The sequence below is a fragment of the Anomaloglossus baeobatrachus genome, chromosome 1, assembly GCF_048569485.1.
Source record: "Anomaloglossus baeobatrachus isolate aAnoBae1 chromosome 1, aAnoBae1.hap1, whole genome shotgun sequence".
In the NCBI taxonomy this organism is placed as follows: Eukaryota; Metazoa; Chordata; class Amphibia; order Anura; family Aromobatidae; genus Anomaloglossus; species Anomaloglossus baeobatrachus.
In genome coordinates, this window is record NC_134353.1 from 179,867,963 (window position 1) to 179,889,083 (window position 21,121).

The 21,121-nt window shown below is 43.1% G+C and overlaps 1 protein-coding gene across 2 annotated transcripts in view; it reads right to left on the minus strand.

Moving 5' to 3' along the window:
* The window catches only part of PALLD (palladin, cytoskeletal associated protein), a 551,568-nt gene that overhangs the window by 63,043 nt on the left and 467,404 nt on the right, over positions 1 to 21,121 (minus strand). For both annotated transcript variants that reach the window (XM_075347256.1, XM_075347263.1), the window contains one exon: positions 2,335 to 3,021. In XM_075347256.1, coding sequence (XP_075203371.1) covers positions 2,335 to 3,021 — 687 coding nt within the window. The remainder of the gene's footprint in view (positions 1 to 2,334; positions 3,022 to 21,121) is intronic.

A 21,121-nucleotide genomic window follows, 5' to 3' on the forward strand; every position in this document is an offset into this window, starting at 1 on the left:
AATGCTGTGGAGGACCAATTCAACAATCCAAATTTAATTCTGCTCAATATTATTATTATATCACTTAATATTGAGCAGCACTAACTATACTAACTAGCCGCTACTGCTAATACATGCCTCAATATGTCTTATTGTCACATGGATTCTTACCAGTAGCAACTAATCAAAAACACATAATTTATTGCTTTTTGAAGAGTATATAAAGAGCTGTAAAATCATACTGCCCCTGTTAGGCTACGTCCGCACACAGTGTTTTTTTCTTTTAGACGTTGCGTTTTTGTCCGCTAAAAACGCACAAAAACACATAAAAACGCACCCGCGGCAAAAACACGCAAAAAACGCACAGGTAAAAACGCATGCGTTTTTACCGCTTTTTGCTGCATTTTTGATCTCTGCGTTTTTTCAATGCATTGCATGGGGGGGGGGGGGAACGCAGGAAAGAATTGACATGTCCATTTTTTTTTAAGCTCAAAAACGCAGCTTAAAGAAAAAAAAACAAAAATTTGTGTGCGGACAGCAAAAATGAAAACTCGACTTTGCTGGGGAAGCAAGCTCAGGCACTTCTGAGCCCAAAAAACGCCGTGAAAAACGTACTGCGCGCACATAGCCTTATGCAGCCTTAAGAATACTTAGATGTGTCTTGATTAACATCTCCCACCATGAAGCATAAGCCCCCAAAGCTTCTCCCCTCCACAGAATATCATGCTCCCAAAACTTCCAATCCCTACACAGTATGAAGCCCACACAAACCATATGATGCCCCTCACACACACAGTATGATTCCTCCACAGAAGAAGGACCTGACAGTTTCCTATTCCATTTTTGCATTTAACGGTATCTGCCTTCTAATGAGGTCAGGTGGGGGTGGTGGCTGCGTGGTGCTTTACACCACAGTATCCAGCCCTTTGACTGTCCCAGTTGGTGGGCTGGACAGGAACAAATGAAGAGCCAGATTTGGCCCAGGCTGAACTGGTCTGGTCAATGGTATTAATGGAGATAGGACTCCATTTAATTGCCTCTATTTTAAGATGGCTAGATTTAAGCAAATGACCTTTAACCTACCATGTTAACAGAGGAGGAACTTTTTACTTCTGCAAGTTGCCGCCAAGATAAAGCCATCTTACATTTAAACCTATCACCAAGCCAATCTTTTACATGCAGTGTGACACGTTCCTGACAAAATTATTTAAACCAAGTAACTTCCGTAGCAATACGATCCTGCCGAGCTTTTACTGTATGTGATGGTGGCTGTTGCCCATCTTTAACACAAATGTCACTTTGGCTTCAAAGAGCAACTTGTATACATTTGAACATTTGATTACTTGTTACCCTCTATTTTTGGCTAAATATCAGTTTTATAAAAAAAAAAAAAAAATTGTATGGTTATGTTTCTACCGCCTCTGTGTATCATAGCAGACTGAGGCAAGATTAAAATCCCTCCGTGAGTTCCTCTGACAGCAGAGTTTCTAACTCTAATCTCTCTTCCAAGCTTATTTATGATTAATAAAAAGTTACATGTTCAACTCTTTATAAATCATTAATGAGGATAATCGAGAATAAGAGACGTAAACAAGTTGGCCACTATTTTAACATTGACCTATCCTTAGGATAAGTCATCAATGTCTGATCGGACGGGGTCTGACACCCTGCACCCCCGTCGATCAGCTGTTCTTGGTGCCGCCACCGGCATCTGGAGGTCAAAAATGCTCTGTTCTGGAGCTGCCCTGTCTTCAGATAGCGGCCGCGGCCAGGTATTGCACATTCGCCTCTCATTGATTTGAATAGTAGGCAGATGTGCAGTACCCGCCTGCGGCCACGATCAGTTGATGGGGAAGCTCCGTAACTGAGCATTTCTGGATGCCTACTGCAACGGCTAAGAATAGCTGATCGGCGAGGGTACTGGGTGTTGGACCACGGCCGATTACACATTGATTATCTATTTTAAGGATAGGCCATCAATGTAAAAGTATTAGATAACCTCTTTAAGGTCTACAGTCCCTAATGTCAGTCAACCTCAATAATGAATTTCATGGTTTCTCAGTCTGCTATGTACTGTGCTACATCGAGGCTGTAGAAGCCAAATGGTCCAAAATTTTCAATGACACTTTATTCCAAGAGAGATACTTAGCAAAACGTATATGCATCTATCCCAGGAGTGTGTAACTCATTTTAAAAAAAATCATTGAGCAAAATAGTGTACTAGTCATTGTCACCTAAAAAAAAAAAAAAAAAAAAAAAAAAATAATAGGCCTGCTGTAATAAATGCAATCATTAGAATAACATAACGCTATCTCCAAACATGACAAGGAGACTTAAGGTGCAGTATAAACTTACGGTGGCATTACACCTTTTGGAAGACCAAGCTCATTAAAAGAGACAGGTGACGGCTGGGATGGCAGCATGGAACTAAGGAAGGCCGCAGGGTTGTATCCTGAATTAGATCCTCTTGTAGTTGGAGAAAGAGATGGACTGTAGGATGGTGAATGGGCTGAAACTGGAAGTGGAGGTGGTGGGGGAGGAAGAGGAAATTGATCTTGATTACTATAATTTGCAGTAGGACTCATCACAGGAGGTGGAGGAGGTGGTGGCGATGATGATGTTGGAGACCAAAATGCATCCCCTTCTGGATAAAATGGCTGAGAGAATGGTGGCACTGGAGCTCTACCAAACTGTTTTTGAGGTGCTGATGTTGGAGAAGGAAGGCTGGAGGTAGAGGACCCAGAAGATGGTGTGACAAAGCCTGGGGTGGAACTCATGTTCTGAGCAGCAATAAATTGTTTAGGTCGAGCGTAGTTAAAGGAGCTTGCTGGTTGCATCGCTGGAGAACTGTGAGAATTCAGAACGCTCATTTGTGCTGGTGAAGTGATAAACTGACTGGCCTCGAGCTCCTGGATGGTAGGTGGAGGAGGGAAAGATGGTGATGGCGGTGTACTCTGCTGTAGACTTGCTTGTTGTTTCACGGCAGCAGATTCTTTTTCTTTAAGTATTTGATTCTGCAGTTGCAGTAATGTCTGAGAATCCCTGGATAAATGAGAATAAAAAAAAATATGAGCATGGCAATGGTATGTGTGGCATTCGAGCATTGTAGAACTGAATTCACAGAAGGAATGCTGCACTATTCATACTCAACTTAACCTTGATCATAAATTTCACCTACATGAAAGGAAAAAGGTAGTTAGAAATTCCTGCCAGATTGAGAGCTGAAGCCGGTGATACTTAGACAGATAAGATATAGATGTGGTGAACATGTGTCATCTCTCCTCGATCAAGAATGGACAAAACCCAGAAGCCAAGTACTGAGTGCAGGAACCTAGACCTTGGGAACCATGTCTGTAAATTAGAACATTTTTCATTCTCGCCTTTGACTGCACTGTCTACTTCATAGCGTGTCCCTTTGTTGCCTGACAGAGGGTTGGTTTTATTATGGACTATTCTGGAAACTGCAGCACTATAGGAAGTACATGGTGGGCACAGTAACGCCAAAAAATAAAGATGAGGCTCACAGAGAACATTTTATGTCGAATCTCTAAATTATTGTGAAAGTATATAGTCCAGAAATTTAAACCCACTGAACAGTAATTATGGGGATTAATAGTTTTTCCAATGATACTGTAAAATGGTCATGCTATTATTACAATTATAGGCTTATAAGCCAAAAAAAACCTGAGTATTATTAATGGTTACAAACATGAATATATAATTATCTGAAGCCATTCACCATACTTTACTAATGAAAGAAGGATTTGACTGATAAAGTTTGACTAAGGAGCATGGAAAGAAAGCTTTGGAGAAACAACATGGTGATTTTATAATCACCACTTAACCAATACGTGTTATTAAAAGAAAAGTGGAGATGGGCAATTGGGGAATTTTAAAGCCCATAAAGTTGACCTTAAAAACGCTTACAGATGTTTGGTTTAAACAAGGTAGTGCTAATAGGAAAGCTTTGAGAATTTATTTTTTATTTAAGAAAATACTAGCTATAGAACCAGTTGTTGCCCAGGATAGTAATTAAGTCTCTCCCACTGAAATCATATTAACTAACACATAAGCTGTCTTATACTAAGCAAGTCCTTCATTGCCTATAGCAACCAATCAGAGCTCCTTGACCTGTAACAAAAAAAAAGGATACCTGTGATTGGTTGCAATAGGCAACTTGATAAGTAGCCAGGGTAACCTAAAACAGCCAATATTACCTCAAGCATCCAAGCAGTTTCTGTGTGTTTGTCTCTCTTTCTGTGTGTCTCTCTTTCGGTGCATGTGTGTGTCACTGTGTGTCCCTTTGTGTGTCTCTCTGTCTCTTTCTGTGTATGTATGTGTGTGTCTCTTTCTGTGGGTATCGTTTTCTATGTATGTGTCTCTGTGTGTGTGTGTGTGTGTGTGTGTGTGTGTGTGTGTGTGTGTGTGTGTGTGTGTGTGTGTGTGTGTGTGTGTGTGTATATATATCTTTTTCTGTAAAAATAGAAAGGTTAAAGCTCACCAGTTAGTTGTTTGATTGAAAGCTGGTTGAAGACTCCTGGACGGTGCTCGGTGGACATAGGAGGCTGCAATCGATCAAAACAGGGAGCAAATCCAGCACGAAAATGTCCATAGAAGCAAAAATTTCAGGAAGATTAAAAAGTAATCTGCATTCCCGAATTAAAAAACATGGTGAGTATAAAAACTCCTATGATTTACGCGTTTCAGACGCTCAGTTCTTAGTCATAATCAACATGATTATGACTCAGCATCTGAAACGCGTAAAGCATAGGAGTTTTTATACTCACCATGTTTTTTAATTATTAAGGAAGATTACTCTTTAATCTTCCTCAAATTTTTGCTTCTATGGACATTTTTGTGCTGGATTTCCTCCCCATCTTTTTCGGTGCCTGTGCAACTCTCTGTTCGTCTCTTTCTATGTCCATAATAGGAGTCTATAATAACAGATCCGTTCTCAGCTCCATTGACTTTAATGTAAGCAGGTTTTTATGGCAAATAACTGTAAAGCGTGGGGTAAAATTTTCCCCTCAAAATGTAGTCTATGACATTCCCTGAGTCAAATGGAGTGGCTGTGCAAAATTTCATGGATTGTAGATACGATGGTGTGGATTCCTTTACCGGACATGCACACATAAATACATACACTCAGCTTTATATATTAGATATTACATGAAGATGGTTGGTCATGACTCAAGTAATACTGATCTTGCTTTCAGACGGTTATTTACACCAGTCTGCTCAGGATGTCATCTAGATCTACTTCCATTAGCTAAAGTATGTATACTTGAAAAATCTGAAATAATTAATGAATGAAAAATAATTGTTTGCTTCCTATTATTCAGTACTGAAAGTCACACTATAAATGGCAGTAAGACCTCTCAGAGATACAGTATGGGTCACATCATCTGATTAAATATTGCACAAGCTGAGAAAAGAAGTCCACTTTCCATTAACATTCCTCGCAGTGGTCGTGAGGTCTGATAATAAACACATGCGTTTCTTACAGTATAAACCAGCTCCAGACTGGGTGATAACATTGGTGAGTTCAGATCTAGAGGTATCAATCAGAACCCTGGCTCCCTCCAAGAAAACTTCTCTAGATGTGAGGGAATGATCATTAATAAATAATACATGAGGAGCCATGGAGAAACAGCATGCATTCAGGAAAGCCCAAGGAGAAACTTTCACAGAAGTCACGAGGGCTGATATTAAACATGTGCATTTCTTACAATATAAACCAGCTCCAGACTGGGTGATAACATTGCTAAGTTCGTATCTGCAGGCATCAATCAGACCCCGGCTTCCACCAATAAAACTCCTTTAGATCGTTAATAAATAATACAAGGAACCAAGAAGAAACAGCATGTGATCAGTGGAGCCCAAGGAGAAACATCTACTTAAAGCCACAACTAAAGAAGAGCGAATCATTTTGATGCTAGTGAAACTCTACTTGAATCTTAGAGAATTCACTGGACTTAAAACTATTTAAGATTGAAGCAATTCGCTATTCAAGTCAAACAAACTGCAAAAAATAATGACCATGGCAATTTTATACAAAATGGAAAATTACATTAGCCAGAAAAGTCTCCCGTGACCTCAGGCTTCCATGACGTTCAGCTATCACAATACTGTGTATGCAATACTGTGGAGAACCAGCGCAATAGGGTCTAACCCAATAAAAGAAAAGTGAAAGAATAAGAGCAGGTCGCTCACCTTGTGTGCTTGTGCAACACACAACCAGTATAGGAGCAAAAACAGCTGCCACAAGGTCCATGAGGGGAACAATCTGCAATGTTGTGGAATAAATTGAAGGTCCAGTGCATGGAGTGGATGAAAAGGTGCTTTATTAACGCGTTTTGGAGTGAAATCCCACACCTTCAGAACAGGCACCAAATTCGGTACCTGTTCTGAAGCAGTGGGGCTTCACTCCGAAACGCGTAAATAAAGCACCTTTTCATCCATTTCATGCACTGGATCTTTTGTATATTCCACAGCAGCGCAGATTGCTCCATGCTTCTCCAAGCTTCTGTTACAACACAGTGTATAGCACAGTCAATTAGGAGGTACTGTAAAAAAGCAGAAGTAGGGAATGCAGCAGCCATTTTGCAGTGAAACTGGATGGTGAGAGAACGTCACAGAATAGCAATAGAGATACATGGAGAGAACCCTTTACAGCACTGAATAAACATTACAGATGCTGTGTGACAGGACTGCAATCAAAAACAGCTAGCATTTGTTTTTTTGTTTAAAGGGAACCGGTCACCAGTATTTTGCCCTATAAGCTGTGGCCACCACCACTGGGCTCTTATATACAGCAGTCTAACATGCTGTATATAAGAGCCCAGGCCGCTTGGTATAACCTAAAAAAACCCCAAACACTTTATAATACTCACCGTGCACAACAGTCGGATGGGTGGTGCCATTCTCCGGGACCGGCGCATCCCCTTTCGGCCATCTCGGTCTTCCTTATTATGAAGCCGCGGTGCATGACGCAACTACGTCATACACACGCGCCAGCATTGAGGTCCTACGCAGGCGCACTTTGATCTGCCCTTTGATCAAAGTATTGTAGTGCGCCTGCGCAGGACCTCAATGCCGGCGCGTGTGTACGACAGATGTGTCATGCACCGCGGCTTCAGAATAAGGAAGACCAAGATGGCCGAAAGAGGAGACACCGTTCCAACCGTTGTGCTCCGCACCGTCTGTTTAAGTATTCTAAAGTGTTTATGGTTTTACACAGCGGCCTGGGCTCTTATATACAGCATGTTAGAATGCGGTTTTTAAGAGCGCAGTGGTGGTGGCCACAGCTTCTAGGGCAAAAAACTGGTGACAGGTCGCCTGTTGAAGTTACTCAAATGGAGCGCTGCGTCAACTGTTATATGCTTACTACAAGAAAACGTTTGACTTTCTTTAAATAGGGGAATATAGATTACATTTTTAGCCAAAGGTAAAATTCATGAAACAATAGAAAAATGTAATTTTTACTTTAAAACTAAATAAAAAGACAAATAAAACATAAAAAGCTAAAACAGTGGCCAATGTTTTATTCTTAAAGCTGCCATATGCTACGTTTGAGGTGAATGTCGCGAGTGTGCCCTAACACTCACTCAATGGTAGATGCTGGGGCAAAAGAAGGATCAGGCAGCTGGATCTCAACATGCTTGATCCTTTTTCTTAAATGAGATCAGAGAGGTTTGGCACTGGCTCATTCCCCTATTCCTAATGAAACCACATACACACTCGGGTAAGCCTAGCATGGGTACCGGAGGGCAGAAAGGACTAGTTGTTTCAAAACTTGACAACTACTGTGTATAAGATTTATGGCTACCTACCCTGTTCTATACATGTTCGTTTTTGGATATAAAACAATTCTGAAATATAAGGAACTGATGGGAACTTTTTTTTTTTTTTTTTTTGTCCCAAACTAGTAGCCTATTGGGAAAATATTGGAACACCAATGCATCCAAACTATAGTGTCAATAGTTGCATAAAGCCAGAGAAGGCACACACATGATTGTGTTGTGAGGTCACATATCTAAATATGAAGTCACTGGGCAATACTGTGAATGGAATTTACCATAGACTGTATAAGACTAGTCCTGGGATACATGCCTTCTACTCCGATCCCTACCCTCTGTGGGAGGACACTGAGTGAGCGCCTTCATCTTTGCTCGCTAATCCTGCAGTTCTAGTTACTAGTTATTCATAGAAAGCCTATCATCCTAGTATTTGAGTTATGCAATCTGCCCTAAGAATATTTGACAAGAGGTCTTCTGTGCTGGATACTGAGGCATTTGAGCAATACCATAATTTAAACCATACTCTCCGCAGCAGATAAACATGTGTTCTGCTACACAGCCAACAAATCATCGTTAATTCCTGCCATGGCCTGTGATTTACAGTGTGCTAAGTACCTATGGGCTTTGTACATATATCATACTTGTTGATATTTTTCCATAGTCGGCCCCTCACTTTTTAAAGAAGAGCTCGAGACTTTGCTTTCTTTAGCAATATTGGATGTAGTCACTGCAGAGAAGGGTCTAACTTTGGGTAATGGACACGTCCAAACGAGCTCCGGAACAGAAGAGAGGCACAACCTAAAAAGGCAGTCTCGTCTCGTTTGCTTTGGGAGTTCAAGGTTTTATCAGTAGATGAACAAGCTACTGAACTAATGCCAGTTTTCCTTTTGAGTTACTTTATCTGTCCGCAGGAAATTAGGGTAATGTCTGTTTAAAAGGAATCAGCTGTTCACTGCGAGATGACAGAAATAATTCAGAGCTTCTCTGCAGCTGATAGCGACAGATCAGCAGTGCGCCTATGTGGATCACCATATGTCAGCCATAATCTGAATTACTGGATTAGGGTACTTTCACACATCCGGACTTTTGCTCTGCGGCACAATACGGCGTTCTGCAGAAAAACCGCAACCGGCTTTTGTAACGCCGATTGCGGTTTTTTTTTGCATTGACTTACATTAGTGCCGCATTGTGCCGTAGGGGCTTGCGTTCGGTCCGGTTTTTGCCGCATGCGGCAGATTTAGCCGATGCGGCGGCCGGATCGAACGTACCCTGCAACGTTTTTTGCTCCGGCAAAAAACACCGCATCGCGCCGCATCCGGCCGCTGCGGCGCATTTTTCAATGCATCCCTATGGAGGCCGGATGCGGCGCGATGCGGAAAAAACCGCATCCGGTCGCCGCATGCGGTATTTTCCACTGCGCATGCTCAGTAGCATGCCGCAACCGGAAAAAACCGGACCGGCCGCATGTAAAAACGTATGCAAAGGATGCGGTGTTTTCACCGCATCCGTTGCATAGTTTTCACAGCCGGATTGAGCCGCAGGGCTCAAACCGGATGTGTGAAAGTAGCCTTATTGGCAGCACTTCCACAATTAGGAGCTGGAATGACACATGATGACACAATGTTTACAAGCTGATGACATAGTTTCCTTTATGTCTACGCAGTGTATTATAACAAATGCCTTATCAGCAGAGGAATATATTTACACTGAAGCACAAATGTAGAAATTGCACTAACACATAACACAGCTGTTGGCTGAAAAATGATTTGGCCATGAGCTACGGTCTCCAGCTACCCCATAGACACGCACAATATGGACAGCTACTCCTACATCGTATTTCACAAAAAAAGGAAAAGAATAAGAAGCGGTCAGACATCTCTGGTATGATTCTTCATGGGAAACAAAGACTTGCAAAGATTAAAATCCAACTTGACACTTTTTTCATTGGTTGGGAGATAGTCACAACATTGAAATCAGCAGAATTTCCAAGCTTGGCACCCTATCAGATCTTATGATGATGAAACAGTATTGTAGTACACAAAGGAAACCATACAATTTGTTTTAAGTGATAATATTAAAGAATTATTCACAATTCTCAACACTGATCTTCTGTAACGCACCGTCCAAGGCCTCACGGCTTCCTGACCATATTGGTGATTGACAGTTCAGGCCAGTGTCATCATCCCCCTGTGTACTCACCGATACTGTAACCAGAGAGCTTAGCCTTCACATTATCAGAGGAGTGCAGAGGCACCGAAGCTGGACAGATCCAGTGATCCAGCCACCTTCAGAACAGTGCTTACAAGAAAGCAAAAACGTAAGCAGTTTGCTCCTTGCCTAGTACACTAGCCCGCACTGATTAATTTAAGCCATGGCCAGTAGCCTAGCCAATGAGTAGTAATTAATTTTCTTGCTATATAATAATCCAATAACTCAAGCAATGATCATTGGGTATTTGATAATAACATCAGTGTACGAAGTCATGTCAGGGCTGCCAACCAGAATTTTAGGGCCCCCCCCATACTGGCAAAATTTTCGGGCCCCCTTGAGACTCACCAATCACACATTAACAGATGTTCGGATCAACTATTCAGCGCAGTTGTCATTTTGACAGCCCAAAAAAAGCTGCATGCAAGTTTTTCGGATTATCAAAATGACAAGCCCCAGATGGAATAGTGAGGCATATGCACATTATATACTTATATTACAGAGGATACAGGCTACATATAAAATATTATATATACACATACACACACACAAAATACAGAAGATGCAGGCTGCTGGCTGTGTATATATAATATAGAGACTGTTGGCATACACCAGTAAGGGCAGCAATGACTCGATGGCGGTCCTTAGTCACGATGATAGGACATCCATGTAGATAGTCACACTATTAGGACATATTACACACGTCACTACCTGTAAACTTAACTTTTCTTTTTTCCCAATAGGTACAGGAAAACTGGGTGATTTTGGCTTCTTGACCAACATCTCAATAGTCCAAAAAGTCAATGTAATTGCTCCCCGTAGCTCAGACACCATCATCTAAATATCTTTTCTTAAATGCCTATTATACTTAGGCTTTAAGAGCTATAGAAAACCTATAAAAATGACCTAAAACCAGTATACGGGATACTTCAGGTTATTATACAGCAACTAAGCTCCAAATTTCACATGAGAACGATGCATCAGAGGGAGACGCACAGAACACAAGGGATCTGCCAGGATTTTGAGAAACCACTACAATGAATTCCAATACTCAGAAATTTTTATGTTATTTGTATCAGCATTTTTGTGATATAACTTTCCAGATGTAGAGGGGCTTGTGGCTGATTTATAACTGTGAGGTCCCCCCTTACTGCTCCTTACTTTTCATTTTTCCAGTTTACACTAACAAGGCTCATGGGTATACAGCCTGCTGTTGGACTGAATACTTTTGTGGTTTTCTACATGAGGAAAATGCTTCTGTATATGAGATATTTTTATGCTTTAACATTAACCATAATAGCGAAAAATAAAAATGAAATAAATACTACAGGGGACACGCAGAAAACCATATAGTATCGTTCTGGGAACAATGATGTGGCTAGTCAGGAAACCGTGTGCTAAGGCAAACAAATTTAAAACAGGGCCCATAATGAAACGCATGTTCCCTATTTTACAATCGGTATAGGATAGTGTTACTTTACTTATTTCCTACTCATTCTGAGTTAACCCCTATTACAGTCCGGACATATGCGTGCAAAATTCTGTTGGTTGCTACTAGAATCAAAATGTAAAATGATGGCTTCCTACTTAAAACAGCATTATGTATTTATGGGACAGCAATGAAGGGTTACGTCCATTACTAGACTTATTGGTGGGGGTTTTACTACTAGGACTATGACCAATCCTTATAATTGGGCATGAAATGGTCCATCGACAGCCGCTCTATTCTTGTGAATGGGACCACTGTAGACAGCTGAGTACAATGGTCTCCTTTTTCCATCAGTCCCATAGAGAATGGAGCGGTGGTGGACATACACCTCTACCGCTCCATTACAACAGTTTAGAGCCAGTGATAATGTTTAATGATGGGAATAACCCTTTCCTCCCAGAATAATAAAGCCAATAATAAGCAGGTATTCCCAGCCGGTGACCTCTCACTTCACGGCTGCTATAGTAAACTGGATTCCCCATCCATGTCTCACCTAATGTGGAGCCATCGCTGCTAAGTGTTGTGGGGTCTATCGCTGCTGTGAGTATCTATATATTATCACACAGGTTTATAATTTACTAGAAGAGAGGAAATACTGTAACAAGTTGTTATATAGTTTTCTGATGGACATAAATAATGTTCTGCTTTTCCCAGTCTCATTGGCTACACGGACAACACTACTGTGTTTTCTGGGAATAAATATTTTTCTTCAGATTAAAACATCTGTTTTCAGTTTGTACAAACAGATATTCCGGAAAGATTGAAGAAATGTACAAGTAGCTAGAGAGCAACTACGTGAGGATTTCTCCAGTATAGCGCTGGTGGCCAGTGACTCGGCTCCATTCTAAAGCTGGGGCGGCAGATAGCGGCAGTATTGGTCAACCATCCTACGTGTGTGTGGGGGGGGGGGGAAAGGTCTCCTCTGACAGAAGATTTAGAAGGATCGGACTGTTTGAAATTCAACATCAGATCATTTGTCTCCCTGGAGATAAGTCGCCACCAAGGGTTTCTACCAATTTCTCATGTCTCCCCACTGAAAACACATGGACACTCGACCAAAGGTTGAAGTGTAGGGAGGAATCAGGGGAGATACCCATTTAGCTGACAGTTATCTCATGTGTTTCATCAATAGATAGCTTTGATCTGAAGGGGATAACTTGTTCACTTTCACATAGCTCATCTGTATGGTGCACTGCTTTTTGTCAGGTATGCAATGAATCTTAATGAAACCACTATAATATTGGATCAGCGCTTATCTACTCTGTAATTTACAACTAGAGATGATCAGACCTTTGGACGTTCGATTCGGCAGGTTCAGCCAGACTTTAGATAAAGCTCAGTTTGAGACCCGAATTTGACCCGAGTCCCAATGGAAGTCACTAATTGTGCAGTAGAGGTCCCTACCCACATACAGCCAGCCATAACCAGATCACTATTTTTTTTTGGGGGGGGGGAGGGGTTCTGAGCACTGAGTGTACCTGAGCAAAGTGATGCTCCTGTGAGTGGTTTGCATACATAAAGCAACCAAACTCCAAACCCAAACTCGATTATTTTGTTATAGTCTGTGTTTGTTATAAACACTGAATGTCGAGGTTCGCTCATCTCTATTTAGGACCCTTAAGTAAAGTAAAGCCCCTTCTAATGCCCAACTACTGGTGTCATGTAACAAATACTGGTATCATACACCAAATACTGACACAACACAACCCCACAAAATATGTTGGCACTTTATAGCTCTGCAGTGGTAACTATTAATTATAAACTAGCCTTGTGTGCCATATATATGTAAATCCATACATATATACATATACACATGCACACACCTACATACACAGAAGGGCATAAGTTTTAAATTGTTTAAAAACATATGATTTGTGTCTGTTGGTGATGTAAAATTATGAGCAGTTCTTCCATAATTATGGCATTAACATTAGTTCTGAGTTTTATACGAGCACATGACCCTGCTGTCAGAAAGCGAGCAGAGCTTGACAATGACATTTAGTCTTCCTAACAACACATACACAAAACACTGTACCTAAGTGATTATATCCTACCCAGGGCCACCATAAATCTTCACAGGCTGAACATGTCACACTGCGGCCGCACAATTACAGCTCAGAGAAGCAAATGTCACTGATCTGAAACCTAATCGGATAGTTTCATGGGAACTGAAGACTGAGATTAAAGGGAACCAAACATCAGGATTTTCGTGTATAAGCTGCAGCCAGTGCAGTACTGGCACTATCATGCACAGTGTGTACATACCATTAGGGTGCAGCTCGGGTGTTTAGGCAGTGAAATACAACTTTATAAAGTTTGAAATTTCGTGCACTTTTTGATTGACGTGTGCACCTCTGCAGATAATGTCCGGGCGGGTTATGCAGGAGTTCCCCGCCCCCCCACCAGCCTGTTCCTCCCTCTCTCCTGATGTCCGGGCGGGTTATGCACGTGTTCCCCTCCCTCCCTCTGGCTGTATGTAAATATCTAATCTTCAGAAACATGGCGCCAGAGTGGGCCTCTGCGCATAGCGCTTATCTCCGGCACCATGTTTCTGAAGCCCCCGCATTACACAACTTGGTGTCTGAGAGGGCGGCGCCACAGCGATGTCACACCGGCTGGTGTGTTGGCCCGGTGTCCTGGGGCGGCACGATACAGGAGCAGCAGGTAATCGCGTCCTCCGGTCAGCTGTTCTGTCCTGTTCTAATCGCGCGCGCTCCCGCGGTCACAACGGGCTGTGAAGAAACGAGGGCGCATGCGCCGCCCTCTCAGACACCAAGTTGTGTAATGCGGGGGCTTCAGAAACATGGCGCCGGAGATAAGCGCTATGCGCAGAGGCCCACTCCGGCGCCATGTTTCTGAAGATTAGATATTTACATACAGCCAGAGGGACGGAGGGAGGAACAGGCGGCGCGGGGGGGCGGGGAACACGTGCATAACCCGCCCGGACATCAGGAGAGAGGGAGGAACAGGCTGGTGGGGGGGCGGGGAACTCCTGCATAACCTGCCCGGACATTATCTGCAGAGGTGCACACGTCAATCAAAAAGTGCACGAAATTTCAAACTTTATAAAGTTGTATTTCACTGCCTAAACACCCGAGCTGCACCCTAATGGTATGTACACACTGTGCATGATAGTGCCAGTACTGCACTGGCTGCAGCTTATACACGAAAATCCTGATGTTTGGTTCCCTTTAAAGGCTGCGCTCACATTCTTAGGTAGAATACCTGAATGTCAATGTTCCTCACTGCACGCCCAACCGAAAAGTATTATCCTCCGCAATGTAATTAAAAAGTCTGAAGAAACCAAAAATGTGAGGGCGCAAAGTTTCAAGTGGGAGGACAATTCTGCCCCTTTCAACAGACTACTGCAGAGGTAATCATGGAAGAATGCTAGTGAGGTTATAATTATTTCACAGGTTAATACATGATCTGACTATGCACGAGGGTACATTAACCCGTAACAGCCATGTGCCTAATGCTAGAGATAACGCCGCGTCTTACTGTCTCCACTTCTCACACATACAATTTTATATTTTAGCTACTAGCATTATTTTACGTGCAGGAAGGATTTTTAAATTTTGCAAACTGATGACAGATTCAGAGAAGACATTTTGCTAAAATTTCATTTATCCATTGTAAAGATAATGCTTAGCTCCCTGCTTGATCTCTTTATTTTAATAATTGCAGCGCAGTCAGATTATAACCCATCAGTATCAAGAAAGAAGCCAGTAACCCATCCGCACTTCAGTGGTTCAGATAGCCACACATATGGCAATGTTACAGGTCCGCAGGGCCAAGCACCGGAGGGCGGTAGGAGATTGCTGTGATGTGACCTACGGTATTTCTGCTGCATAGTGAACTGGAAATAATAAAAGGGGCTGATTAAGTCGGGCTATTAGGAATAGGGTCAGGTGTAGAAGTGACTCCCTCCTGGTTTACTGCCAAACGTTGTGTCCAGTGAATTACATTGTTAGGTTTCAGAGAATTGTGTTAAGACAACACTGTACTGAGTCCTGTGCGGAGACAACATTGTTTGATCCAAACTAAAATTCTTAGTTCGGTACAAATTATGCCCTAAAATATTTGATTATTCTGCATCATCGGGAGTGGATAAATACAGATCAGCATTATCGTGCTCCCTTCTCTTTATTTGTGCCTAAAAGTGGGAACAAAGGGTATTATTATTAATTATTATTATTATTATTACCATCTCACTAAACGACGTACCAGCGATTCCGACCACGATCCGACCTGGTAGGGATCGTTGGTGCGTTGTTACATGGACGCTGGTGAGCTGTCAATCAGGCAGATCTCACCAGCAACCAGCCACTTGTGTAACGATGCTGCGCTTGGTAACCAGGGTAAATATCGGGTAACTAAGCAAAGCACTTTGCTTGGTTACCCGATATTTACCCTGGTTACCAGCGTACACCGCTTACAGGCTGCCAGCGCTGGCTCCCTGTATACATAGCTAGGGTACACATCGGGTTACTAAGCAAAGCGCTTTGCTTAGTTACCCGATATTTACCCTGGTTACCAGCGTGCACAGCTTACACAGAGTCGGTGCTCGTTGGTCTCCCGCCGTCAAACACTCCGATGTGTGCTGCACAGCGGGAGACCAATGAGCAAAAAATGAACCAGAACAGTGTGTAACGATCAGCGATTTCACAGCAGGGGCCAGGTCGCTGCTTAGTGTCACACACAGCGAGATCGCTGATGAGGTCACTGGTACGTCACAAAACCTGTGACTCAGCAGCGATCTCGCTATGTGAGAAGCACCCCTAAAACTACTAAGGCTAGGTTCACACACTGCGTTTTTTTGACGCTGCGTTTTTGTGCGTTTTTTGCGGCAAAAACCGCACAAAAACGCACTCGCGTCAAAAAAACGCGGCAAAAAACGCACCTGTTTTGCCGCGATTTGGTGCGTTTTTTTGCTGCGTTTTGCTGCGTTTTTGCTCACTGCGTCTTTATGCGTTTTTTATCAGTGAACAAAAAAAAAAGGTCTGATGTCATTTCCTTCTTCAATGTGTTCTTCATTCTCCACTAGTGTATGCAGAAGAGCAGACAGCTGCAGAACTACAAGGCTCAGCATACTCCATCCAATAGTGTATGCAGGAGAGCAGACAGCAGCTGCAGAACTACAAGGCTCAGCATGCTCCATCCAGGACTGTATGCTTGAGGGAGAGTCAGGGGGAGCAGACCTACAAGGCTCAGCATCCTCCTTCCAGGACTGTATGCAGGATTTCTTTGCCCCCCCAAACAAAACAAATGACGTGGGCTTCGCCATATTTTTGTATGCTAGCCGGGTACAGCAGGCAGGTACGGGCTGCCCCCAACCCCCAGCTGCCTATTTGTACCCAGCTGGGAACCAAAAATATAGGGAAGCCCTTTTTTTTTTTTTCATTATTTCATGAATTTCATGAAATAATTTAAAAAAAAAAAATGACGTGAGCTTCGCCCAATTTTTGAGTCCAGCCGGGTACAACTAGGCAGCTGGGGATTGGAATCCACAGTGCAGGGTGCCCATGCTTTCTGGGCACCCCCGCTGTGAATTGCAGTCCCGCAGCCACCCCAGAAAATGGCGCTTTCATAGAAGCGCCATCTTCTGGCGCTGTATCCAACTCTTCCAGCTGCCCTGATGCCGGGTGGCTCGCTGGGTAATAATGGGGTTAGGGCTAGCTGTATATTATCAGCTGGCCCTAAGCCCGAAATTCATGGTGTCACGCCAATATTAGACATGGCCACCATGAATTTCTAGTAAAGATAAAAAAAAAACACAACACACAGAAAAATATTTTTATTAGAAATAAAAACACAACACAATTAGTGACTCCATCTTTATTGAAATAAAGAACCCCCCTCCGCAGTAATCCTGGGTCAAGGGTCCCGCGCCGTCCAATCCGGATCCAATATCTGATCAGTTTGCTGGAAGGCAAAGCGATCAGATGATGTGTCAGGTTCTAGGGGCTGAATCACATCACACATCAGCTGATTGTATAAAAGCCGATTATACAATCAGCTGATGCATCGGTGCAAAAATAAATAAAAAAAAAAAAAAAAAAAAAAAAACAACTCACTTATGTGCTGATTAACGGCAGCTCCTGCAGCGATGGGGCGGGAGTCTGATCCTGTCCGATCGCTGCAGCAGCTGCCGGTAATCAGGGATGAAGTCTCCTGACGCATCCGCTAATAACCGGCTGGGCGCCGGCGTCAGCCAGAGACTTACGATCAGCTGATGCGTCAGGTGACTGCATCAGGTGATCCATCGCCAGGTCCTGCATCCTGCAGGCATACGTACCCGGGGAGACTGCACACACCGGCGGGCATGGCACCGGGAGTCTGCAGACAGGTGAGTATAACTTTTTTTTTTTTCTACTGTTCACTTTTGTTTTCGCAGCCGCTTCCACCTCCTGCCCGTACATGACGCCGCACAGCAGCTGACATGCACAGGACCGGAGGTGGAAGCGGCGGTGACGGTACCGGGAGGATTCACGCTTCTGTGTTTACTGACAGAAGGAATCCTCTTCCTGTACACGTCACTTTACTACCCACCTCCTGCGTTTATAGCAGCCATTTGCGTTTCTCATTGCGTCTTTCAACATCCCATTGCATTCAATGGATGAAAAGCGCAGTGAAAAACGCGGGAATAATTGACATGCTGCGTTTTTGTGGCACCACAAAAACGCAGCTGAAAAAAAACGCTGTGTGCAGACAGCAAAAATGAAAACTCAGACTTTGCTGGGGAAGCAAAGTCATGCAGTTTTCTGAGCAAAAACGCACCCGAAAACTGCGCAAAAACGCCGCGAAAAACGCACTGTGTGAACTTAGGGGTGCTTCACACACAGCGAGCTCGCTGCCGAGATCGCTGCTGAGTCACGCTTTTTGTGACGCAGCAGTGACCTCATTAGCGATCTCGCTGTGTGTGACACTGAGCAGCGATCTGGCCCCTGCTGCGAGATCGCTGCTCGTTACACACAGCCCTGGTTAGTTTTCTTCAAAGGCGCTCTCCCACTGTGACACACAAATCGCTGTGTGTGACAGCGAGAGAGTGACAAATGAAGCGAGCAGGGAGCAGGAGCCGGCGTCTGGCAGCTGCGGTAAGCTGTAACCAAGATAAACATCGGGTAACCAAGGTGGTTACCCGATATTTACCTTAGTTACCAGCCTCCGCTGCTCTCACGCTGCCTGTGCTGCCGGCTCAGTCTCTCTGCACATGTAGCTGCATTACACATCGGGTTAATTAACCCGATGTGTACTGTAGCTAGGAGAGCAAGGAGCCAGCGCTCAGTGTGCGCAGCTCCCTGCTCCCTGCACACACAGCTAAGCGGTGTGCGCTGGTAACTAATGTAAACATCGGGTAACCATACCCGATGTTTACCTTAGTTACCAGTGTCCGCAGCTTCCAGACGCCGGCTCCGTGCAAGCGCAGCGTCGCTTGCACGTCGCTGCTGGCTGGGGGCTGATCACTGGTCGCTGGTGAGATCTGCCTGTTTGACAGCTCACCAGCGACCATGTAGCGATGCAGCAGCGATCCTGACCAGGTCAGATCGCTGGTCGGATCGCTGCTGCATCGCTAAAGTGTGAAGGTACCCTTACCCTAAGGGTATGTGCGCACGTTGCTTTTTACCTGCTTTTTTGCTGCTTTTTCTTCTGCGCTGTTTAATGCCAAAATGGATGTGTTCTTCTATTCAAGCAAAGTCTATGGGAATTTGGGTTTCTTGTTCACACTATGTTGTTCAAAATGCTGCCTTTTTGTAGCAGAACTTTGGTCAAAAACTCAGCTTTGCAGTGCAAAACCCAAATGGCAAAAACAATTGACATGTTGCTTCTTTGAAAAGCTGAGTTTTTGACCAAAGTTCTGCCACAAAAAGGCAGCATTTTGAACAACATAGTGTGAACAAGAAACCCAAATTCCCATAGACTTTGCTTGAATAGAAGAACACATCCATTTTGGCATTAAACAGCGCAGAAGAAAAAGCAGCAAAAAAGCAGGTAAAAAGCAGGTAAAAAGCAACGTGCGCACATACCCTCAGACTGTTGTGAAGATAAGAAAAAGTAAAGTCTTCTGTTTAACTAAGGGTCTGTTTACTCGTACCAAATGACTGCTGATTGCCAGTTGGTCAATGTTTACCAGTCTTGTAAAACACCACTTCTGCGGTTTTTTATTGCACTGCTGGAGTGGTGCTTTAAATCTAAGTCACCTTACCCTGTCTTTACTCACCTGCCACCATCTTCATCTTTTTCCAGCATCGCTCAGCTTGGTCTCCAGTTATTTATGACCTGCCGGTAGCTTCAGTGTTTCATGGAGTGTGCCGGAGGCCACAAACCAACGTAACTTTAAAAGAGCCTCCTTCTGGCCTCAATCTGCTTCTCATAGAGATTAATTGAAACTGTGTGACATAACCTCTGACTTCTGGCCAGTCAAAAGTCACTGGCACAAGCTGGCGCCGTAGGAACGGAGTGGCACCAAAAAATGATGAAACCGCCAGACTGTGAGGAAAACAAAAGGGGACTTAATTTAAAGCACCACTCCAGTGCTGAAGAAAAAAAGATTGTAAAGATTGAGTCAATTGCTCTCCTTTTTATCTGGTTTCAAGTGTGATTTTCATATTGCCCACACTTGTTACTTGCCACAGGTGAGTTTGAATGAGCATCACTCGATGCTTCAAATAAAGTGGCTTACCCTCAATTTTGGAAATCTGCCAACAATTTTGTCCAGACCATTTTGGGGGATTTTGTGTAAAATTGTGTCCAATGTACCTTTTTTCCTCAGTTTTTTTTGTGTTGTTCCAAGACACACACACACACGCCGAATTGCAATAATTTTCGGGGAGAAATACCGTATTCATGTCCTGGATCAATTTCAAGGGTGCCAACATTTTAGGCCATGACTGCATAGCATATTATATTATATATATATATATATATATATATATATATATATATATATATATATATATATATATATATATATTATATTTTTTTTTTTTTTTTTTTTCTTTTTTCAATAAGTGTGTGTATATATGCATATAACTATGCGTGAGCCGGAAGTCTATTTTACAATGAAAGCCTAGGCAGGCCTTGTTCTGACGCTCCATAGACTTCTACTGGGGAGGGAAAAAAAAAACAAAAAAAAAAAAAAAAAAACACTTCCAGGTCATGATGCAGAGCATAGTGTGACACAGACAGTCTGCGGAGCGGTGACGTCACTCAGAAAAGGAGCAGAACATCGATGGAAACTGTAGAGAGGCATCAGTAGGTGAGTATAAACACACATTTAATAAAGAAAATATATGTAAACATGGGAGTCCTTCTTTAAAGGACAGTGGCCCTCATTCAGTGAATAATGTGCTCTTCCACGCTAAAAAAAAATAAAAAAAAAAAAAAAGGTCCGTAATACAGGGCATGAATAATGAGATCAAGGTTGTTCACTTGTCCTAATACCCCACATCTCAATCTAGTGGACGATCTGGAGGCTTGGTGGGGAAAAAGATCTAATCCATAGAGGCCCACCTCTGAACTCACAGGGCTTTAGGGGTACTTTGCACGTTGCGACATCGTCGGGGTTCAAATCGAAAGGGACGCACATCCGCGTCAGTAATGACGTTGCAACGTGTAAAGCCTAGATGCACCGATAAACGATTGC